At 43.5% G+C, this 25,804-nt stretch overlaps 1 protein-coding gene across 2 annotated transcripts in view; it reads right to left on the bottom strand.

Annotated features, from left to right (window-relative positions):
* Positions 1 to 623: 623 nt before the first annotated feature.
* The window catches only part of LOC143282545 (solute carrier family 22 member 6-like), a 33,907-nt gene continuing 8,726 nt past the window's right edge, over positions 624 to 25,804 (bottom strand). For both annotated transcript variants that reach the window (XM_076588227.1, XM_076588228.1), the window contains 10 exons: positions 24,633 to 24,811; positions 21,561 to 21,653; positions 20,460 to 20,690; positions 18,796 to 19,001; positions 16,116 to 16,760; positions 10,462 to 10,596; positions 7,957 to 8,042; positions 5,005 to 5,122; positions 4,421 to 4,493; positions 624 to 2,282 (listed from right to left, as the gene is read on the bottom strand). In XM_076588227.1, coding sequence (XP_076444342.1) covers positions 2,121 to 2,282; positions 4,421 to 4,493; positions 5,005 to 5,122; positions 7,957 to 8,042; positions 10,462 to 10,596; positions 16,116 to 16,760; positions 18,796 to 19,001; positions 20,460 to 20,690; positions 21,561 to 21,653; positions 24,633 to 24,811 — 1,928 coding nt within the window. In that variant the 3' untranslated portion in view covers positions 624 to 2,120. The remainder of the gene's footprint in view (positions 2,283 to 4,420; positions 4,494 to 5,004; positions 5,123 to 7,956; positions 8,043 to 10,461; positions 10,597 to 16,115; positions 16,761 to 18,795; positions 19,002 to 20,459; positions 20,691 to 21,560; positions 21,654 to 24,632; positions 24,812 to 25,804) is intronic.

Raw genomic sequence — 25,804 nt, 5'->3', positions numbered from 1 at the left:
GTACGCACAGCACACAGCACACAATTCTGCTGAAACGATAGCTCAGTACGCACAGCACACAGCACACAATTCTGCTGAAACGATAGCTCAGTACGCACAGCACACAGCACACAATTCTGCTGAAATGATAGCTCAGTACGCACAACACACAATTCTGCTGAAACGATAGCTCAGTACGCACAGTACACAATTCTGCTGAAAGGATAGCTCAGTACGCACAGTACACAGCACACAATTCTGCTGAAACGATAGCTCAGTACGCACAGACACAATTCTGCTGAAACGATAGCTCAGTACGCACAGCACACAGCACACAATTCTGCTGAAAGATAGCTCAGTACGCAACAGCACACAATTTTGCATTGAGGGATAGCCATTAACGCACAGTAACGGTCACACAATCTGGCTGAATGATAGCTCAGTACGCACAGCACACAGCACACAATTCTGCTGAAAGGATAGCTCAGTACGCACAGCACACAGCACACAATTCTGCTGAATCGATAGCTCAGTACGCACAGTACACAGCACACAATTCTGCTGAAATGATAGCTCAGTACGCACAGCACACAGCACACAATTCTGCTGAAACGATAGCTCAGTACGCACAGCACACACACACAATTCTGCTGAAAGGATAGCTCAGTACGCACAGCACACAATTCTGCTGAAAGGATAGCTCAGTACGCACAGCACACAGCACACAATTCTGCTGAAACGATAGCTCAGTACGCACAGCACACAATTCTGCTGAAATGATAGCTCAGTACGCACAAACTTGTGAGCAGTGGTAACCCAAGCGGCCTTTTGGCATTTCTCGGGGACAGACATTAGACAGACACATATGTTTACGTGTCTACATTATCAAGCTGAGCTCGTAACTCTATAGTCGTGTCTTTCTAAAGTATATGCTACTGATACATTTTCAAACTATGAACTTTTAAAACTATTCATTTCATAAAGCATTACTGTGCAGTAAGGATAAGAACGTTCGGGTGTCTACGAATTTGATCCAAACTCCAAAAAATATCCTTTTGGCACATGCTTTTGTTGTTTTTTTCCCCCGGACTTTCTTGGGTCGACCACCGCTTTATTTTGTATATGAATTCATTATAACAATTCAGAGTAGATGGAAAAGAAACCAACAAAGAAAGAAAAAAAATGAATACAGTGTACATTAACAATAACATCGTCATCATAAGTCATTATACTTATGATATATTGTTCTATCAATTTGGTCAAGGTGGACACATTTTCATTATGTGTAACAGTGCAGTTTTATAACATATAATAGACATTATACCTAGCATCAGCATAGAGTTATGGACACTTTGCTTAGCTAACGTAATGTGGAAAGAACACAACCCACACATGGGATATCTTATGTAGGAACACATTTCCTCTAGTTTTCTATACGTGACTTTTGGCACATGTTAGTCTAAAGGCGGACAGGCACTTGACAATGGAAACAGTACACCTCCTTCCTCCTTCACACATATGCACAGAGCACTTGCCAGCACACTTGCACGCACACGCATGTAGACAACGTGCAACCACCCCTCCAACACACATACATAATTATTCTTGCGTGCAGTTCTATCGCACCGTCTTACCGCTTGAATTTCGCTCATACTGTAGTAACTTTCTTTTAAAAAAAAATTTAATTGTGATGATACAAACAAAAATGTTTTGTCTGAAAATCTCAAGATTATTAAACAAAGTCGTAAACGTAAATACAAGTGTGAAACCACCTAATGTTTGTCCTATTTCTGGGAAAAAAACAAACATGAAGCAAAAGTTTCGATGTCAACTGACAGGAATTTCACCCACAGCTATCAGACACGCACGCACACAGCATCTGCATACTTTTTCAAGGCAGTCTATAGATACCACCACAAACCATCGCTGTCACTCTCTATCAAAGAAGGATTTTTCTACAAACGTTTTTCAGGGGACAACTCTCTTGTTGTCGTGGGTTCTTTTCCGCGCCGCTGAGTGGCTGCTACACACGGGGGACCTCGGTAGGGGGTGGAGAAAAAAAATGAGTACGGGATTCGAGCCAACACGCTCAGATTCTCCTAGGCGGACGCGTTACCCCCCGGCCATCTTAACTTGGGTTGCTACTGCGTGGAAGCGGGGTCTTTGTGGAACCACTTGTCCAAGTCCTCCACCGTCTGCGGGAGTTCTCTGCCCATGGTCTCCGGGACGAAGAAGACGGCACAGACCGTCAGGAGGCTGATGCCCCCGAACACCACCCCCGGGGCCCAGGCAAGGTGCTGCGCCTGTGCAGGGAGCAGAGCAGAAGTGTGAATGAATGATACGGAAACCAAGCGAAACGAAATTTTATTTTACCACGGTAATGAGATAAGCAAAACATGCTTTTCTTCCCACCCAGCCCTGGGGTTATACTTAAGGCACCTATCCTCGGCTGGAGACCAAGCTCTAAGCGCTTTACAAACACAGATGATACGGGCACTTTTATTGCGCCAGTAGCCGAGTGGTTAAAACGTTGGACTTTCAATCTAAGGGTCCCGGGTTCGAATCTCGATAACGGCGTCTGGTGGTGGGTAAAGGGTGGAGAGTTTTCCGATCACCCAGGTCAGCATATGTGCAGACCTGCCTGTGCCTGAACCCTCTTCGTGCATATACGCAATCAGAAGATCAAATACGCACGTTAAAGATCCTGTAATCCATGTCAGTGTTCGTTGGATTATGGAAACAAGAACATACCCAGCATGCACATCCCCGAAAACGGAGTATGGCTGCCTACATGGCGTGGTAAAAACGGTCATACACGCAAAAGCCCACTCGTGTACATACGAGTGAACGTGGGAGTTGCAGTCCACGAACGAAGAAGAAGAAAAAGAATATACCGGCTATCCTCGGTTGTAGACCAAGCTCCAAGCGCTTTACAAACAGGCTGCCTACCTTGGTATGGCCGCCTGACGGCTGCCAATGGGCTCTCATCATTCGTTTCCTGTGTCATTCAATCAGATTTCTGGCACGCACACATACAAACTCAGACTGATATGCAACATTTTACGTGTGTGACCGTTTCATTTATTTACTCCGCCGTTTAGGGGGTGTACATGCTGGAAATGCTCATGTTTCCAAACCCACCGAACGCTGACATGGATTGCAGGATCTTTAACGTGCGTATTTGATCTTCTGTGTGATTATAAACACGAAGGGGGTTCAGGCACAGGCAGAACTGCACATAAGTTGACCTGGGAGATCGGGAAAAAGCTCCACCCTTTACCCACCAGGCGCTGTTACTGAGATTCGAACCCGGGACCCTCAGGTTGAAAGTCCAACGCATTAACCACTCGGCTATTGCATCCTCTACAGAGGTGAGGTGGTGAACTTTGAACTCTGAATAACTAATGACTGAGGCCAACAGAGAACGAAGTGGTGTCGCCGGCGTCAGTGGAGACATTTGTTTTGTTGTTTTTTTTGGTTTTTTTTTGCACACTTGTATCATCCACATTATTTTGATTGATTTTAGAGGGTGAACAGCCACCGTCAGGATTACTGTCAAACAAAACAGTTTTGGAGAAAAGAAGCAAAAAACAACAACCCAAACAGAAATCTATTCTGGAAAACTTGATACTGCAGATCTGAAAAAGTCACAAACATGGTTGCATTCAGAAATGCAATGCAATGCAATGCAACTAAACACACTGAACTTCACTTTACTACACTACACTACACTACACTACACTACACTACACTACGCTACGCTACACTACACTACACTACACTACACTACAATAATGAAATGCAATACAATAGAATATAATAGAATATCTTTATTACCATGTTTACCGGAGGTCACATGGAATATTGAGGGGGTGGGGGTGGGGGTGGGGAGTGGGGTGCAGGGGATAGTACATAAAAAAGTAACAAACACAAATCGAAAATCACATACAAACACAGATACAGTAGAATCTGGACACATACATGTGCAGTATTACAATACAACACAACACAATACAACACAACACAACACAGTACAATACAATGCAATACAATAATGCAATGCAATGCAATACGATACAATAATGCAATATAATGCAATGCGAAACAATGGAATGGAATACAACACAATACAATATAATGCAATGGAATGCAATGCAATGCAACACAATAAAATACAATCCCTAGCATCATGGTGGACCTAGGACTAGACAGCAAACAGGAGGCACCCACACAATACAATAATGCAATGCAATGCAATAATGCAATTCAATGCAATGCAATACGATACAATAATGCAATTCAATGCAATGCGAAACAATGGAATGGAATGCAACGCAATACAACGCAATACAATACAATACAATGCAATACAATACAATGCAATACAATCCCTAGCATGACGGAGGACATAGGACCAGACAGACAATAGAAGCCACCTCACCAGTGTTGCGCCAAACGGGGCTATCATGATTCCAAACCTGCCGGCAGCCACTGCAGCCCCCACACCCTGGTTTCTGCAACAACACGGGTCTTGTGTCTTCTTTAATTTACATGTAGGCAGACTATAGTGCAGAAATACACACGCACACACACACACACACACACACACACACACACACACACTCATTAACACACACACGCGCGCGCGCGCACGCACGCGCACACACACACAAATACATACACACAGAAACACACACACACACACACACACACACACACACACACACTCACTCACACACTGACTCTCACGCTCACACGCACTCATACACAGAGACACACAGGTGGTCTGATGTAAATATATAATTATAAAGAAAGAAAAAAGGGCCTTTGCTTCTTATTCAATGTACTATCTCGAAACAGGAAAAATTTGCGCGCGCGCACACACTCACACACACACACACACACACACGCACGCACGCACACACAGGTACAGACATACAGAGACACAGGCACATACACAGGCACAGGCACACACAGAGACACAGACACACACACACACACACACACACACACACACACACACACCTGCACACGGTGGGGAATAGTTCACCAGTGTACATGATCATAACGTTGATAGCACCAGTGACGCCCAGTTTGCCCAGCATGTAGAGAGCTGTTGATGCAAGAACTGTGGAATCGTACTCTGCACATCAAAAAATGAACGGGCGCAATAGCCGAGAGGGTAAAGCGTTGGACTCTCAATCTGAGAGTTCCGGGTTCGAATCTCGGTAACGGCGCCTAGTGGTTTAAGGGTAGATGTGTTTCCGATCTCCCAGGTCAACAACGTAAGTGCAGATCTGCTTGTGCCTGAACCCCCTTCGTGTGTATACGCAAGCAGAATATCAGATACGCACGTTATATATCCTGTAATCCATGTCAGCGTACGGTGGGTTAAGGAAACAAGAACATACCCATCATGCACACCCCCGAAAACGGAGTATGGTTGTCTACATGGCTGGGTAAAAACGGTTATACACGTAAAAGTACACACGAGTGAACGTAGGAGTTGCAGCCCAAGAACGAAGAAGAAGAAGAAGAAAAAGAACAAGAGATCCCAAAGAGAAATAAATGATGTGTACAGCGTCACCCGAACATGTATTCTGTGTACTCAAATTAAGAAAGAAAGAAAGACAGACAGAAAGAAAGAAAGAAAGAAAGAAAGTACTTTCCCAGCAGAGTAACTAACGATTACTATAACATCAGTGGAATCGTGTTCTTCATTGTTCAAAGAGAGAAAGACAGAAAGCCAGAAAGAGGGAAGAAAGAAAGGAAGAAAGAAGATAAAAAGAAAAAAAAGAAAAAAAAAACATTTTCCCCCCACAGAGAACGCACTGGTGGATATAACACTAGTGAGATCCTATTCTCCAAGGAGAGAGAGAGAGAGAGAGAGAGAGAAGAGATACGGATGTGGATACGGATACGGATAATGTATTCAAGAATAGGCCATTACCCCTCACGAAGGGGTGCAAACACATGAACATACAACAAAAACAACATACAATACGCGGTCGTGTCAACAAGAAACATACTTTGCTCAGAATTCTAAGACATCAGAGTCGATCGCAGTCTGAATGCTTTAAACAGATTGGCAAATATTCTGTAGAGAGAGAGAGACAGAGAGAGAGACACAGAGAGAGAGAGACAGAGAGAGAGAGAAACAAAATAATGAATGAAAGTTCCCTTTCCCATCAACAAAATAATGACAGCTATATCATCACTGGATCAGTATCCTGCACAACCAAAGAGAGAGATAGAAAAATAGACTGAAAAGTAAGAGAAACTAAACTAATCTAAGAAAAAAGCACTTCTGAATAAAGGAAAAGACAAAAAAAAAAAAAAAGAAAAAAAAAAGAAAAAAAAAAAAGGAAATCAAATCAAATCAAATCAGATAAAATGAAGTCTTGTCGTTTTTCTCTCATGCAGCCACGAAGGCCGTCTCCAAGCTTCGAAAAGAACATGAGCAAAAATAAAGTAAGGAAGATTAATAAAAAGAAAAAAAACAACAACAAAAAACAAACAAACAAACAAACAAACAAACAAAAAACCACGAGCAAAAAAAAAAAAAAAGAAAAAAAAAGAAAAAGAAAAAAAAGACGTCTTTAACTCTTTCGTTCGAACGACAAAAGAGGCGACGTTTATAGCGGTTTTTTTTTTGTTTTCTTTGTTTTTTTTTTTTTTTTTGGGGGGGGGGGGGGGTCCGCTTCTGGTTTTTTACCGCTTACAACGGTATTGGTTTAGGCTGTCACAATCATGAGATGAAGACGAAGAAAACTCACATTTATAACGATGAAAGTGAAGACGAAGAAAACTCACATTTATAACGATGAAAGTGAAGACGAAGAAGACTCACATTTATAACGATGAAAGTGAAGACGAAGAAAACTCACATTTATAACGATGAAAGTGAAGACGAAGAAAACTCACATTTATAACGATGAAAGTGAAGACGAAGAAAACTCACATTTATAACGATGAAAGTGACAGGCTGAGGCATTCAGCACCCGCTGGACATCAGATGGGGGTTTAGGGGGGGTGCGGGGGGTGGGGGGTCTCTCTGTGAGGGGCGGGCGGAGGGAGGGGGGGGGGGAAGAGGGAAAGAAAGGGAGAAAACTGACTGGCAGTCCCCAGTGAGTTAACTTTACCTTGTAACGTGACATCCTTGAAAGCCGACACTGTAATTCCGACTGGAAATAGTGTGTTTAATTGGGAGTCTGTGTGTCAAAAGCCACTACAGTGAGTGTCCTATTCGAATATGAAGGATCTAATTATTCCATATATCCTTTCATATTCTTTTTTTTCCCCATACAATTTTGTATTTGCACACCTGCCCCCCCCCCCCCCCCCCCCGCCCCGCCCCTCCCCTCGCCCCCCAGATATACAGGTATTTTCTGAAACACCCCAAAGCAGACACGTGAACGTGAACGCTCTCTCCGTTACACCTTTAAACAGAATGAAACAAGTCAGAATCAAAAGAACACGAACAATAAGAAAAAAAAGAACATACAGCAGAATGATGACCTAGAGGCAACGCGTCCGCCTAGGAAGCGAGGGAATCTGAGCGCGCTGGTTCGAATCACGGCTCAGCCACCGACATTTTCTCCCCCTCCACTAGACCTTGAGTGGTGGTCTGGACGCTAGTCATTCGGATGAAACGATAAATCGAGGTCCCGTGTGCAGCATACACTTAGCGCTTGTAAAAGAGCCCACGGCAGCAAAAGGGTTGTTCCTGGCAAAATTCTGTAGAAAAATCCACTTCGATAGGAAAAACAAATAAAACTGCACGCAGGAAAAAAAAAAAAAAAAAGGGTGGCGCTGTTGTATAGCGACGCGCTTTCCCTGGGGAGAGCAGCCCGAATTTCACACAGAGAAATCTGTTGTGATAAAAAGAAATACAAATAGAAAATACAAATACAAAAAGCTGCCACCACACACGACACAAAGCAAACAAAGACGAGACAAAGAGAACTGATGACTCACCTGGGAAAAGGCGACAAATGCCAGAAGAGATCAAACAAACGCCGCCTAGCACTTGAAACGAAATCAACGTCCACTTCCGGCCGTACCTGAGTGTATGAATAAAGCACATTACCAACCAATCATTCAATAATTAACCAATCTGTCAATTAATCAAACAGTGATCCAATCAATAATACAATATTCAGATCCGGTCCACAATCACCAATCAATCAATCAATTAATCAATCTGTCAATCAAATCAAATAATCATCCAATCAATGAACGAAATATTCTGATCCGGTCCACAATCACCAATCAATCAATTAATCAATCTGTCAATCAGTTTAAATAACACAACTTTCGTGGAATCATATAGACAATATATTAAACAGAGCAAGGAAATGTCTAAATTTCCTTGAAATAATTTGTAAACACCACTGGGGGCAAGATACCAACGCGTTAAGATCTCTCGCTACCTCCCTCGTACGTTCACGTTTGACATACGCTCAAGAAGTATTTTTCAGTGCTCCATTGCATTTGTTAAAGAAGCTGCAAAGCATTGATTGTAAGGCGTATAAACTCACTCTACGTGTGCCCATTCTTACATCAGATTTTGGAACTTACCGAGAAGCAGGTGTTTTATCTCTTTATGAACAAAGGAAAGCTTTAGCCGCGAAATTCGTTATCAAATCTTCCGCATATGAAACCTTTTCAAAAGAAGAAGCTAATTTGAGTTCACAAAAAGATTTTGCTAAAAGAGCAAAGACGATACAGTATATGACATCCATTAACTCACTCAGTACGGCCAGTCCTCTCTTCTCCTCTACACAGACCCCTCGGATGTCCAGTGGGTGTCTCAATGACCCAACCTTTAGCTTCCGTCGTTAGAACTGCGGTATTCTTTGTCAACATTCACCTCTTCAGTATAAGAGCCTTCCGCTTGCAATATTTTGATGGTGGTAATTGGGGTGAAACGCTGTTAACGTCTTCTCTTTCGCCGTTCGTATGGAGAGAGTTAATACATTTGCATCAGATACCATTAGTGCCACGGAAACAAAAGACAAACTGCGAAAATACCTACTTTTTTTTTTTTACCAGTCCCTGAATGGGAGCAGTGTAAAGCTACCTTTGACATAGATTATACAGATCTTTCCAAGAACAAGACACCATTTCTGTTAAAACCTGAAGTACTCTCCCATATAGAAAATCAATATTCAAATTATCTAAAAAAATATACACAGATGGATCTGTTCTAGAAAATGGTAATTCAGGAGCGGCTTTTGTAATTTCTTCATTTAGAATAGAAAAAATATACTATATTGGTAGACAATATTCCATTTTCACAGCTGAACTTACAGCCATACTTATGGCATTAAATATATTTCAGACATACCAAAAAACTGTATGTGAGATTTTATCATGTGTAAATTGAAGTCAGTATTACAAACTATAGAATCTCCAAATTCAAAGAAGCGAATTGAGATGACAATGAAAATAAAACATATTATAAAGTCATTGAGATGACAATGGAAATAAAACAAATTATTCATCAATTGACAAAACAGGGCATTAACATAACTTTTTGTTGGGTACCTTCGCACTGTGGAATATCTTCAAATGAGTGGGTAGACCAAGCAGCCAGAAGAGCAGCACGTAATTTCGAAGGAGCAATACAACTTGACATCCACTTAGATCTACATGAATGCTTTAGTAGTATAGAAAATATATATAGAAATCGATTTAAGAAATTGCTTATAGATTCAAATAATCAATATTACCAGTATTGTGTAAACACAAAGAATGCAGCTAATCCCAAATATTTTCTAAATTTCACACCAACAGCACATTCAAGACAAATTACAAGTCTAATGTATAGAATTTGTTTGAATGCCTGTCGTACAAAATTTTCTAAAAATATAAAATGTATATGCGGTAAGCAAATAGCTGTAAGCATCTACTCATTCATTCTCCTAGCATAAGACAGTTAATTCCAAAAGATGTAGTTGATGACTTTTCTACCAATATTCCGTCAGCCACTGAAAAGATTTTGAATGATTATTCATTGGTTAGAATGTTTTCGGAAATTTTAAACTCCAGTCCAGTTGGTATCCTCCTTTGATTTATTCTAATTAATGTCGCTATTTATATTTACATTGTTGTGAGTTAATACTTGTTGATATGCATACACATATTCTCCTTTCTATGACACCCCATTCATTACACACCACAATCTCTTTAAACTTTAATTTCTTATAATGTACTTTTCCTCTGATACATAACATGAACACTTTCTTACACTAATATTCACATGCATTCCCTTTCCTTTATCCACAACTTTTCTCCTTTCCGTCTGATAACACTTATAGTGAATAGACGTTAAACTGAAGATAACAAACAACAACACTTTCAAACGCACGCACGCACGCACACACACACACACACACACACACGCACGCACATTCAAACACACACACACACACATACACACACGCACGCACGCACACACACACACACACACGCACACACCTGTCCAGTGTGAAGAAGTAGATAAAACAGGAGGGTAGCTCCACCAAGGCATTCAGACAGAAGTTGACGTACAGATCACCTGCCAGAGACCCCGAGGTCAGGTACAGACCGAAGTAAGTCATGGTGCCTGAGAACCTGAGAGATAAAAACAACAATAAACTGGATGAGGAAAAACAAGAGAGGCAAGGCCTTCAAGACTCACTTGTGATACAAGATCAGTTTAAAGCAAATTAAGTCCCCTAGCATTAATTACAGAGTAAATTCCCTTTTTTACCCTCTGCACCAAAACGTTTGCAAAATAAATAAAACTTCCATGCTTAGCAAAAGAAGTTCCTGTTTGAACAAAAAATGATAATAATGACTGCTCTTGTTGTTGGGTCAGAATATCAGATCAAAGTGCCAAGTTTAGAGAATACAAAAAATATAAATATAACAGTAAATGCAGTTTGCATATAATTAGGCTTCATTTAAAAAAAAATTTTTGTGCCCATCCCAGAGGTGCAATATTGTTTTAAACAAGACGACTGGAAAGAACTGAATTTTTCCTATTTTTATGCCTAATTAGGTGTCAACTGACAAAATATTTGCGGAGAAAAATCGATGTTAAAATTTACCACGGACACACAGACACAGACACACGCACAGACACAGACACAGACACACAGACACAGACACAGACACACACACACACACACACACACAGACAACCGAACACCGGATTAAAACATAGACTAACTTTGTTTACACAAGTGAGTCAAAAAAAAAAAAAAGAAAAAAAAAAGAAAGAAAGAAGAAAATCTAAATCAGTGGCATTTTGCTTGCTGTTTCCACCCTTCGATTTAACGCCTTTCTACTTTGAGAGATGACAGATGTGAGTGTCAGCATGTGTGTGTATGCATGCATGGACGCGTGGATGCGTTCGTGCATGTGAGTGTGCGCGTTCCGCGTGTGTGTACATATCATTATTAGTCAAAGGGTAATATCGCGGATGTATGCATATTAGTCAAAGGGGAATATTCAATACGAATGTGTTAGAATAATTCAATCAACATCCGATAAGCGCTAGAATGTAACATCAAAATGTAACATCAGTCAACAACAACAACAAAAGAATAAAAGAAAAAGAAGGAAAAATACTTGTAGCCGAAGTCACATTACAGGAACACTCCAATCGGAGTGTGTAACAAGGATCGAGCGATTCATCTATTCGTTCTTTTATTTTATTTTAGTTAGACATCTTGCTATCGTGCATATTCATTACGTGTGTGAGTGAGTGATTGAGTGAGAATGTGTGTGTGTGTGTGTGTGTGTGTGTGTGTGTGTGTGTGTGTGTGTGTGTGTGTGTGTGTGTGTGTGTGTGTGTTAGTAGAATAGGAATACCCAAAAAGGATTAATTAGAACTATCCAATCAACATCCTGTACACACTGAGAGGTAAATTCAAAATTAGACAAGTGAGAAAGCTGTAAGTCTAATACTTGTATCATTGTAAGTCTAATACTTGTATCGGTAAAGGGTGGAGATTTTTTGCCGATCTCCCAGGTCAACATATGAGCAGAACTGCTATTGCCTGAACCACCTTCGTGTGTGTAGGCATGCAGAAGATCAAATACGCACGATAAAGATCCCATAATCCATGTCAGCGTTCGGTGGGTTAGGAAAACAAACACATACTCAGCACGTACTGCCCCTAAAACGGAGTATGGCTGCCTTCATGGCGGGGATAAAAACGGTCATATACGTAAAACCCCACTCGTGTGAACGAGTGAACGTAGGAGGCGAAGCCCACGAACGAAGAAGGACGATGAGGACAGCATTTCACAATGGAGTAAAGTACAATAGTGTCATGTGCAGTACATTGCTGTACAGTACACTGCAGTTTAGATCAGTACACTACAATACAATGCAATACAGCGCGGCACAGCACAGTACAGTACAGTACAGCACAGTACAGTGCAGTACATAGCGGTACAATACAGTGCACTGCAGTGTAGTGCAGTACAGTACAACACAGTACAATCCAATACAGCGCGGTACAGTACAGTACAGTACAGTACAGCACAGTACAGTAGAATACAATACAGTGCAGTACAGTACAGCACAGTACAATCCAATACAGTGCAGTACAGTACAGTAGAATACAGTGCTCTGGATGAGGAAAACAGTATTTCCAAATGGAGTACAGTACAGTACAGTACAGTAGAGTACAGTACAGTAGAGTACAGTACAGTACAGCACAGTACAGTGAAGTATATTGCAGTACAATACAGTGCATTGCAGTGCAGTTCAGTATAATGCAGTACAATATAGCACGGTACGGTACAGTACAGTACAAAACAATACAGTACAATACATTGATGTGGATGAGGAAATCAGTATTTCGCAATGGAGTACAGTACAGCATAGTACATCACAGTACATAGCGGTACAATACACTGCATTGCCGTGCTGTTCAATGCTGCGCAGTACAGTACAGCACAGTACAAAACAGTACAGTACAACACAGTGCTGTGGATGAGGAAAACTATTTCCCAATGAAGTACAGTACAGTACAGTACAGTACAGTACAGCACAGTACAGTACAGCACAGTGCAGTACAGTACAGCACAGCACAGTACATAGCGGCACAATACCGTGCGTTGCAGTGCAGTGCAGTTCAGTACAATACAGTACAAAACAGTGCAGTACAGTACAGTGGTGTGGATGAGGAAAACAGTATTTCCAAATGGAGCACAGTACAGTACAGTGGTGTGGATGAGGAAAACAGTATTTCCAAATGGAGCACAGTACAGTACAGTGGTGTGGATGAGGAAACAGTATTTCCAAATGGAGCGCAGTACAGTACAGTGGTGTGGATGAGGAAAACAGTATTTCCAAATGGAGCGCAGTACAGTACAGTGGTGTGGATGAGGAAAACAGTATTTCCAAATGGAGCACAGTACAGTACAGTGGTGTGGATGAGGAAAACAGTATTTCCAAATGGAGCGCAGTACAGTACAGTGGTGTGGATGAGGAAAACAGTATTTCCAAATGGAGCACAGTACAGTACAGTGGTGTGGATGAGGAAAACAGTATTTCCAAATGGAGCACAGTACAGTACAGTGGTGTGGATGAGGAAAACAGTATTTCCAAATGGAGCGCAGTACAGTACAGTGGTGTGGATGAGGAAAACAGTATTTCCAAATGGAGCACAGTACAGTACAGTGGTGTGGATGAGGAAAACAGTATTTCCAAATGGAGCACAGTACAGTACAGTGGTGTGGATGAGGAAAACAGTATTTCCAAATGGAGCACAGTACAGTACAGTGGTGTGGATGAGGAAAACAGTATTTCCAAATGGAGCACAGTACAGTACAGTGGTGTGGATGAGGAAAACAGTATTTCCAAATGGAGCGCAGTACAGTACAGTGGTGTGGATGAGGAAAACAGTATTTCCAAATGGAGCGCAGTACAGTACAGTGGTGTGGATGAGGAAAACAGTATTTCCAAATGGAGCGCAGTACAGTACAGTGGTGTGGATGAGGAAAACAGTATTTCCAAATGGAGCGCAGTACAGTACAGTGGTGTGGATGAGGAAAACAGTATTTCCAAATGGAGCGCAGTACAGTACAGTGGTGTGGATGAGGAAAACAGTATTTCCAAATGGAGCGCAGTACAGTACAGTGGTGTGGATGAGGAAAACAGTATTTCCAAATGGAGCGCAGTACAGTACAGTGGTGTGGATGAGGAAAACAGTATTTCCAAATGGAGCACAGTACAGTACAGTGGTGTGGATGAGGAAAACAGTATTTCCAAATGGAGCACAGTACAGTACAGTGGTGTGGATGAGGAAAACAGTATTTCCAAATGGAGCACAGTACAGTACAGTGGTGTGGATGAGGAAAACAGTATTTCCAAATGGAGCACAGTACAGTACAGTGGTGTGGATGAGGAAAACAGTATTTCCAAATGGAGCACAGTACAGTACAGTGGTGTGGATGAGGAAAACAGTATTTCCAAATGGAGCACAGTACAGTACAGTGGTGTGGATGAGGAAAACAGTATTTCCAAATGGAGCACAGTACAGTACAGTGGTGTGGATGAGGAAAACAGTATTTCCAAATGGAGCACAGTACAGTACAGTGGTGTGGATGAGGAAAACAGTATTTCCAAATGGAGCACAGTACAGTACAGTGGTGTGGATGAGGAAAACAGTATTTCCAAATGGAGCACAGTACAGTACAGTGCATTGCAGTGCAGTTCAGTACAATACAGTACAACACAGCACAGTACAGCACAGTTTTGCACAAACAGTACAGCACAATACAGTACGACACAGCACAGTACAGCACAGTTTTGCACAAACAGTACAGCACAATACAGTACAACACAGCACAGTACAGCACAGTTTTGCACAAACAGTACAGCACAATACAGTACAACACAGCACAGTACAGCACAGTTTTGCACAAACAGTACAGCACAATACAGTACAACACAGCACAGTATAGCACAGTTTTGCACAAACAGTACAGCACAATACAGTACAACATAGCACAGTACAGCACAGTTTTGCACAAACAGTACAGCACAATACAGTACAACATAGCACAGTACAGCACAGTTTTGCACAAACAGTACAGCATAATGCAGTACAACATAGCACAGTACAGCACAGTTTTGCACAAACAGTACAGCATAATGCAGTACAACATAGCACAGTACAGCACAGTTTTGCACAAACAGTACAGCACAATACAGTGCTGTACGGAACAGTACACCACACAAAAGATTATTGTTCTGTCTTCCATTCAAAACAAAATTAAACTTCGTATAGGGGGTAAAACCAGGATACGTTTGATTTTTTTTTCTTACACAGAGAGCAAAGAAAAGAAAGATCTATTTGTTCTTTCGATAGCAAAATGGATCAAATTTCTTCTTCGTCGTCGTAGTCATCGTTACAGTAGTAGCAGCAACAGCAGGTTAGACGCAGCAGTGGTAGTAGGTAGAAGCAGGAGCTGCAGCAGTAATAGTAGCAACAGTAGCAGTAGTGGTAGTAGTAGTAGCAGTAGCAGCAGCAGCAGCAGCAGCAGCAGCTGTGGTAGTATTGTATTATTATTATTATTATTTTTATTTTATTTTTTTTGTCACAACAGATTTCTCTGTGTAAAATTCGGGCTGCTCTCCCCAGGGAAAGCGCGTCGCTACACCGAGCGCCACCCATTTTTTTTGTATTTTTCCTGTATGCAGTTATTTTATTTGTTTTCCTGTCGAAGTGGATTTTCTACAGAAAATTTGCCAGGGACAACCCTTTTGTTGCCATGGGTTCTTTTACGTGCGCGAATTGCTTGCTGCACACGGGACCTAGGTTTATCGTCTCATCCGAATGACCAGCGTCCAGATCACCACTCATGGTCTAGTGGCAGGGGAGAAAATGCTGGCGACTGTGCCGTGAATCGATTCAGTGCGCACAGATCCACTCGCTTCCTAGCCTACGCGGACGCGTTACCTCTAGGCCATCACTCCAAAACTACTGGTAGTTGTAGCTGCAATAGCAGCAGCAGCAGTTGTTACAGCGGTAGTGGCAGCAGCAGCAGCAGTTGTTACAGCGGTAGTGGTAGTAGTGAGAACAACAAAACAAGACAAGAAACAGACGGTGGACTTCATCCATGCTCACCAAAGCAGACAAGAGATGATCAAGTGAATCCTCATCCGACGGTGTTTCAGCACGTGACAAATGTTCACGGGCGCGGCACGAGCGTCCGACCTGCGTGGTCCCTCACCCTCCGGAACGCCATCCCCGTGCTGCTGGGGCCCTGAACTCCCCGCCACTGGACCCTCTTCAATAAACCCAGCTGAGCTAGCTGAAGAGTCCGGCGTGTGGCACCCACCGTCACCACCGTTGTTGGGAAGAGGACCCGGGTGTTGGCGGAGCAGCGTAACACCATGCTCACCATCTCTGGTCACGTGCCGGATGGCGTTTTCGGAAAGCCGAGTACCAGAACCGTGCATGGACGAATCTGCCTGGCTTGGTGCCGGACTCACACTGCTGTCAACACGACCGTCGTCTGAGAAGGCGCCGGATTTCACCGTGAGTGGCGGAATCGGCTCGTGCTGTTTGGTGGCATCCTCGTCCGCTGTGGTGTCTTTGGGGTTTGACGTGGAGACGACGGGCGGCTGCTGGGAAGACGGGAGAAGGGCGCCCAGCTGTTGGAGGAGTCGCAGGTCTTTCTTGTTCCAGCGTGCTGCCCTACGGAGCACCTTCAGAGCTTCCTTCTCTTTGTGGCTGGCCAGCAGAGACCGTAGAGGCTCATCCAGGAATCTGTCCAGACATTGTATGACAGTCAGTCGTCTTCGACTATGACCATCAAAACAGCAGAGGAGGTAACTGCTGTCCCGGTCACCTGGACTAGAATTTGATGATAGTGGAGAGTGTCTTTCCAAAGATACAACCCCAGTCTCTCGGACAAGAGAGTTTCAGGACAGTCGGCGTTGGGATGGCTCCCAAAGGCCAACTCGCCCCAAAGGCTGCAGCATTAAGAGCCAGTACAATTTTGTCTTCTAGGGTGAGTGTCTTAGTCCTTCACAAAAGACTAAGCTATAAATCTTTCCCATCGCTATGGTGATACCATTGACAATACAGCTCTCGTTTTGCTGTTGGCCCGACTGTAAACTTATGTCAATCTGTTGATATAAGCTGAGTGTTGGGCCGAATGTCCAGACGTAAAGATGGCTGGAAAATACAACATGAAGTACAGGAGAGGCCGCGCGGACCCACACGTCCAATGAGTTTTGCCCAGTACTGTTCCATGCATGCTACACCCTCCTGTTGTTTTGTAATATGCTGATTTGTAGTGTATTGTAAATGATTTTTTGTCACAAAGGATTTGTCTGTGTCAAATTCGGGCTGCTCTCTCTAGGCGGGAAAAGCGCGTCGCCACAGGGCAGCGCCACCCACTTTTTATGTATCCTTTTTGTCTGCAAGTGTATGTTTTACTATTCAGCTATGATTTCTTGTACAGAATTTTCTAGTTCATTCTATCGTGTTTCTATCATTGGCACTCCACAGGAATTAACAATATCGTGTCGGCATGAACACGCCCACCAGACGAGACTTTACCCTGCCGCAGATTCGCTTCGGAGACCTATTTGCCTATTTTTGAATCCACACAGACGTGACACAAACCTACTCACCTTTTTACTTTCGCCAATATCTGGAGACCATTGGTAAGTTGTTCAATGGATCTAAAAGAATCGCCATCAGTAAGACGATAGCGAAGACTGACACAAATTCACACAGGCACAGGGAGATGGACAGGGGATTTAGAATGATGTCAGCATGCTAGCAGGGTAAAAACAACACCAAACAACAACAACAACAACAAAACAAAATCCCATCCATCCTCCCCTCTCCTCCTCCCACCCCCAGAAGTCAGCCCGCAGCGAAGACTGACACAAATTCACACAGCCACACGGGATGGACACGGAACCTAAAAAGATGTCAGCATGCTAGCCAGGTAAAACAACAACAACAACATCAAACACTAACAACTACAACATCACCTCCCCCCCCACCACCCAACCCCCGCATCCTTCCCTCCCTCCTCCCCCCTCCCCCAACCCCCACACCTAGAAACCAGCCCACAGCGAAGTCTGACACAAATTCACACAGGCACAGAAGGAAGTACTGGCCAACACCGACAGCAGTGGAAGCCAAGCTGTACGGCACCCTGGAGGAGCTGTGACGGACGGCAGCCTTCATCGAGGACACCGGGCTGCTCATCTAATGGGAGGCGAACGAGGAAGAAGAAGAATAAGATGGACAGGGAATCTAAAATGATGTCAGCATGCCAGCAGGGAAAAAACAACAAAAACCCCACCAAAAACATCACCACCACCACAACTAACAACAACAACAACAACAACACACACACACACACACACACAACAACAACAACAAAAATACCAAATAACAGCAACAAAAACCCCACCCTTCCATCCTTTCCCCCCACTTCTCCCCACCCCCGCACTCCCCTCCCCCACAGCCCCCACAGCCACTGCCCACACCTCCCCTAGAAGCCCCCAGCCAAGGAGGCAGCCAGACACTGCCCACACCTCCCCTAGAAGCACCCAGCCAAGGAGGTAGCCAGACACTGCCCACACCTCCCCTAGAAGCACCCAGCCAACGAGGTAGCCAGACACTGCCCACACCTCCCCTAGAAGCACCCAGCCAAGGAGGTAGCCAGACACTGCCCACACCTCCCCTAGAAGCCCACAGCCAAGGAGGCAGCCAGACACTGCCCACACCTCCCCTAGAAGCCCCCAGCCAACGAGGCAGCCAGACAGCCCACACTGACACGATCTGCAGGACGATGAGGAGACAGACGGAGGTGAAGACCAGCTGCACGGTGCGCCACGAGTGGTGTCGGAGCAGGAAGGCCACGGGGGACATCAGGGCGCTGCACGCCGAGAACAGAACCCCGCCCACCACCGCCGTCGCCAGAGAGCGGAACCGGGCCGGGAACAGCTCCAGCATTGCCGTCGATGACGACAAGCGGAGACCCTGCAAGAACAACACAGCCATCCTATCCCCTGGGCGGATCAGCTCATTGTTGTTGTTGTTGTTGGTGTTGTTGTTGTTGGTGTGGTGGTGGTGGTGGTGGTGGCGGCGGTGGGAGTCTTTTGTGAACGCCCCAAGTAGGGCTCAGCTCATAATTGTTGTTGGTGATGGTGATGTTGTTGTTGTGTTGGTGATGGTGTTGTTGTTGTTTTGGTGATGGTGTTGTTGTTGTTGGTGTGGTGGTGGTGGTGGCGGTGGTGGTGTGAGTCTTTTGTGGACGCTCCAAGTAGGGCTCAGGTTATTGTTGTTGTTGGTGGTGATGGTGTTGTTGTTGTTGTTGTTGTGTGAGTCTTTGGTGGACGGTCCAACTAGGGCTAAGCTCATTATTGTTGCTGGTGTTGTTGTTGTTGTTACTGTTGTTGTTGTGTGTGTCTTTGGTGGACGGTCCAACAAGGGCTAAGCTCATTATTGTTGCTGGTGTTGTTGTTGTTGTTACTGTTGTTGTTGTGTGTGTCTTTGGTGGACGGTCCAACTAGGGCTAAGCTCATTATTGTTGCTGGTGTTGTTGTTGTTGTTACTGTTGTTGTTGTGTGTGTCTTTGGTGGACGGTCCAACTAGGGCTAAGCTCATTATTGTTGCTGGTGTTGTTGTTGTTGTTACTGTTGTTGTTGTTGTGTGAGTCTTTGGTGGACGGTCCAACAAGGGCTAGGCTCATTATTGTTGTTGTTGTTGTTGTTGTTGTTGTTGTGTGAGTCTTTGCTGGATAGCCATCACCACCACGGCCCGACTGGGGCATCTGTTCATTATTGTTGCTGGTGTTGTTGATGATGATGATGATGATGATGATGATGATGTTGTTGATGATGTTCTTATTGTCGACGTTCTTGTTGTTGTTGTTGATGATGATGATGATGATGATGATGTTGTTGTTGATGATGTTCTTATTGTCGACGTTCTTGTTGTTGTTGTTGATGATGATGATGATGATGATGATGATGTTGTTGTTGATGATGTTCTTATTGTCGACGTTGTTGTTGTTGATGATGATGATGATGTTGTTGTTGTTGATGATGTTCTTATTGTCGACTTTGTTGTTGTTTTTGATGATGATGATGTTGTTGTTGTTGATGATGTTCTTATTGTCGACGTTGTTGTGTGAGTCTTTGGTGGACGCCCCAACTAAGGCTCAGCTCATTGTTGTTGCTGGTATTGCTGGCGTTGTTGGTGTGTGCATCTTCGGTGGACAACCATCACGCCCCACTAAGGCTCAACTCATTGTTGTTGCTGGTATTGTTGTTATTGTTGTTGTTGTTACTGTTGAGTTGCTGTGTGAGTCTCTGGTGGACAACTATCACCACCACGCTCTGACTAAGGATCAGATCCAACAAACCATCAACATCCTAACAAAACAACCACAATGCTCTTGCCAGAATTCCCGATAATAACATCAACGTCACTTACGATGATCCCCATTCCCACGAAGACTTTGGACACGGCGAGTACCACGTAGGAGGGAGACAAGGCGACAGCCACCCCGCTAACCGCTGTCAGCGCATGCGCGATGATGTGCATCCGCTTCCGGCCGAGTCGATCGGCCACGGCAGGCAGGTAGAGGGAGCCCAGGAACTGGCCGACTGCCAGCAACATCTGGGTCAGGTCCAGCAGCGCCGCTTGGTCACACACCAGATCGAACTGAAGACAGAGCGGAGTGAGTGGATAAGCGAATGGATGAATGAATGAATGAATGAATGAATGAAGGAAGGAAGGAAGGAAGGAAGGAAGGAATACGTAGACTAATAAATAAAAGAAAAGCAGAAAGACTAAGAAAGAAAGACTGAAAATGAAACATGTAAATCAGAAATACTGGGAGGAAGACAAATGGACGAAAGGGAGGAGAGGAAGGGGGGTCGGGGGGGGGGGGGGGGAGGGGGGGGCGAGGGGGGAGGGTTGGGGGGGGGGGGAGAAAAAAAGGGAAGAACGGAGAAAGAAAACGATATATATATATATATATTGAAAATGGAGGGAGGAAGAAACCTGGATGACAGGAAGGTATGGACAAAGAAAAGAAAGGGTAGAAATAAAGAAAGAAAAAAAAAGAGAAAAAAAAAATTCAATTAGAAAAATAGCCTGAAATCTGCTGAAAGGAAGGAAAGAATAAGATAAAAGAAAGAAAGAGAGAAAATATAACAAAAAAACTACTTCGAAATCAGAAACAAGGGGATGAAGAAAAACAGACGTGTTGGAAGAAGGAAAGAAGAAATAAAAACGAAAGAGAACAGACAAAAAGGAAAATATATTAATAACAAGGGGGTGAGAAAAACGGATGGACAGAAGGGAGGAAGCAAAACATTTTAAAAAATGAAAGGAAAGAAACAAAGAAAAAAAAAGATTGCAAGGCAGAAGGTTCAATTGAGAAGATAGATAATCAGACAGACAGACAGGCAGACAGACAGACAGACAGACAGACAGATAGATAGACAGATAGATAGATAGATAGATAGAAGCCATCAAAAGTCGTCACATGATCGTCCTTAAAATAAAATAGAAATCAAAAACACTGACCTCTGACGCGATAGAGGCATCCTTGTGGAAAATGGCGTGTGCAGTGTTGCTCGTGTTGTCACGTGCATTTCTGTCGGGCACAGTCTGTGTTGGCTGAAATATCATGCGTGAAAAGAAGTAGGTGGGTGGTGAGTGGACAAGAAGTAGGTGGGTGGTGAGTGGACAAGAAGTAGGTGGGTGGTGAGTGGACAAGAAGTAGGTGGGTGGTGAGTGGACAAGAAGTAGGTGGGTGGTGAGTGGACAAGAAGTAGGTGGGTGGTGAGTGGACAAGAAGTAGGTGGGTGGTGAGTGGACAAGAAGTAGTGCATCATCTAAAATGGCACGAGAAAGGTTTTCGCGTTTTCACAATTAAAGGGAATGAAATCATGTATGACAGCGACCAGTCCATGGTTGCATTTACTTCCCTTCTGCTGTTCAGCCTCGAAACTGTCCCAATGAAATGATGATGATGATGATGATGATAATAATAATAATAATAAGAAGAAGAACACTAATAATAATGATAAATGCAGACTTATATAGCGCAGTACCCCCATATCAGATGCGTTTCACCGCGCTTTAAAATAAAATACGTAAATTTAAGACTAACTGACGTAAAAAATATGTACAAAGTCAACACAGTCACATGACATTGGCTAAAATGTACATATGTAAGACTAAGTGACATAAAAATATGTAAATCAACAGAGGCACCATCACAGTCCCAAATCACACCAGGCGCAAACCACAGCAAAACAGAGCACATCACATTACATCACAATAATGATTAGGTAAATCAACAGAAACTCGTCACATCGTTGTGCTGTTGGGTGACGATACAGACTTTAACTCATTCTGCCCTGCGCCCGAACATTGCCCTCGTGTCAAAAATCGTCTCATTTCCTGCAAATTTGTATTTGTATTTCTTTTTATCACAACATATTTCTCTGTGTGAAATTCGGGCTGCTCTCCCCAGGGAGAGCGCGTCGCTACACTACAGCGCCATCGCTTAAAAAAAAAATTCCTGCGTGCAGTTTTATTTGTGTTTCCTATCGAAGTGGATTTTTCAACAGAATTTTGCCTGGAACAACCCTTTTGTTGCCGTGGGTTCTTTCACGTGCGCTAAGTGCATGCTCCACACGGGACCTCGGTTTATCGTCCCATCCGAATGACTATGTATATACCACAAGGAAAGGGAACTAACTCCTACAATATTTTTGAAAAAAACAAATAAACACGTATGTATATATATATATAAATATATATATATACACATACGTGTTTATTTGTTTTTTTGGTGCCGGGTGGGGGGTGGATACGTCAACCTGGCATGGAAACGTGCCGAGGCTGCAAGCTCCCCAGTGTTGAATGGGTTAAATGAGTTAAAAATAACTTCATAAAAGCAAGTTTGTTATTAAGAAAAATCGAATGATATTAAAACAATGCCGGCTGTATATTAATGGTCTAATACTGACCCCTGACTGAGATGGCAAGCGGCTGTTTCAGGAACATACGCACTATGAACAGCTTCAAGAATGCGACTGAAATAAAATCGATGTTTTAGCGCACACACACACACACACACACACTGACTGAGTAGTTTATAAACGATAGCCGTGTGTTTTCAAGAAGCCACCTCTGGTTATGAATGTTCATCATAACATCGGCTGCTTGCCGAAAGCTAAGCATTTCACCGTACACTCCCAACAGAAAGCTGTGCAAGTTCTCAAGTGGGGTGGTGGCTTAGTGGGATGGCGTCCGCCTATGAAGCGAGAAAATCTGAGATTCTGACCATGCGGGATCGAACCCCATACACCTCAGGATTCTCTTCCTCATCACAAGACCTTGGGTGGTGGTCTGACCGCTAGTACTTTGAATGAGGCAATAAACCAATGTCCCGATTCAAGGATGCACTTGACGCGCGTAAATGAACACACGGCAACAGAGGGAAGGGAGGGAGGGGCCAGGGGGTGGGGTGGGGTGGGGTGTTGTCCCTGGAAAACTTCTGAAGAAGATCCACTCTAACAATTCACACATGTCAGCGTGCGCGTGACTGAACGACACAGGAAGGGAATGACGACCGTCTAAAGGCAGCTGTTTAGCTGGCTGTGTTCAGGTGTGAAACTTGTTGTGCAAATGGATCCGTGTGTGTAAAGCGCATATCTGGTCTCTGGTCGACGATAAGCGCTATATGAATAGCAATAACAATAATAATAATGATGATGATAATAACAACAATCATAATCATATTCATAATAATATTACTACTGATAATAACAATACTAGTAGGTGGTCCATAACTTGCTGTGACCCTTATAGAACGGTACCTTTTTTTTTCGGCCGTAGGGGCGGTACTCAATCCTCTCCTTCCACCCCGTTATAAAATTCCAAGACCATTGGTACCCGTTTGATACCTGGGTGGGGTGAGGAAAGTCGGAGTACAGTGCCTTTCCCCAGGACACAGCGCCATGCTGAAATGTGGCCTCGAACCCCGATCACTGGTGAACACTGGGTCACAAGTCCAACACCTAACCCATTCTGCCACGGTGCGCCCCCCCTCCCCTCTTAATAATAATGATAATAATAATGGTATTTATATAGCACTGGATCTTGTGCGGAGACAAATCAAAGCGCTTTCGCACCAGTCATTCACACGCATGCATAACTCTAAAACTGTAGAAACTGAAGACAAGGAAGGGCAGGCAAGGGAGGCTATTTTGGGAAGAGGTGGGTTTTAAGGCCAGACTTGAAAGAGCTGAGTGTGGAGACTTGACGAAGCGAAAGAGGAAGTTCATTCCAACTACAAGGTCCAGAGACAGAGAAAGAACGGTGGCCAACAGTCGAATGTTTGAATCTGGGTATGCGTAAACAGAGTGGATCCGAAGCCGATCGTAGTGAGCGAGATGGAGTGTAGAGGTGAAGGCAGCCGCAGAGATAGGAAGGGGCAGTTTTGTGAATGCATCTATAACATAGAGTGCTGATCTTGTACTTTATTCCCCCATATACACACACCCTGGTAAACAGTAATCCTGACAGACACATACAGGCTTCTCATACTGACGAACACTGAGAAGGAATGGCCATGAGTCATACCTCTCCCATTCTCACTCCAGGGGGAGACGATAGGGTTTCGCTGTACATCAGTGAACTTCTGTTCGTGTTGTTCCCGGAAAACTCTCCGCTTTCGAAGAGCTGGAAAGGCCGCGTTTCGGTCATGTGATCAACGGTAGTGTTGGACGAAAGGGATGAGCACACGTGAGCAACATCTTTACCTGTGGACATTGATAGCGCAGGTAGTTTGTTTTGCGGATTGCTTGGGAGATCGAAAGAGAAAAGGTTTGTTTTTGTTGTTCTCTCTCTCTCTCTCTCTCTCTCTCTTAGCAAGCACAGACTGGAAGAATGGGCCATGCCTAAAATCTTAATCTTTGAATAAAAAAACGAGTTCTGAGTTTTTAATTCTCTCTCTCTCTCACACACACACACACAAAGCATATGTATCCATACGTGATATATACAGCATATGACGAAGTTTTCTGATGATTGAAAAAGAAAGGGTCAAGAGAACAGACAAAAAACAAACACGCACACTTTAACATAGGCCAGTATAGAGAAAGAAGGAAAGAACGAGAAGTCAACAGGGTAATGTGTGAGCAAGGAACATTGTTTTTACTCACACATAATTACACCACCCACGCGGCCCCTCCACACACACACACACACACACACACACACACACACACACACACACACACACACACACACATATATATATATATATATATATATACACATTACATACATACATGTAATAAAAAAAATGTGTATACAGAGAGAGAAAGAGAGAGAGAATATCAAGGGGAAGAAAAATAAGAGACACAGAGACAGACTGGCAGGTGGAAACATTGAGAAGCCATCTAATCGATTACTAAATCTCAGCTTTAGACATACCAGAGACCATGTCTTTAGACATATTAAGAAAGTGATACTAAATAGTCTGATAGAATCGAATATACAAAGTAAACAAAAGATAATTTTTGTTCATGACAATATATTCACAGTGATTTTGAGAGAGAGAGATGTCAAAGGAGTTGAACGGAAAGTATTATAATTACAGTGCATCAACTCTTCAGCAAGTTTGATACGATTATGATGATGGAGTCTCCCGTCGGTCCAACGGATGAGTAGGCAGGCAGACTTATCTGTCGGTGTGTGTCCTCATATGGGAGAAAAGGCCGATTCTGGATGCACAGCACTTCCCACAGGTG

The sequence above is a fragment of the Babylonia areolata genome, chromosome 5 (assembly GCF_041734735.1).
Source record: "Babylonia areolata isolate BAREFJ2019XMU chromosome 5, ASM4173473v1, whole genome shotgun sequence".
Classification (NCBI taxonomy): domain Eukaryota; kingdom Metazoa; phylum Mollusca; class Gastropoda; order Neogastropoda; family Buccinidae; genus Babylonia; species Babylonia areolata.
The sequence above is the reverse complement of the archived record's forward strand: the minus strand, read 5'-3'. Positions and strand labels throughout refer to the sequence as shown.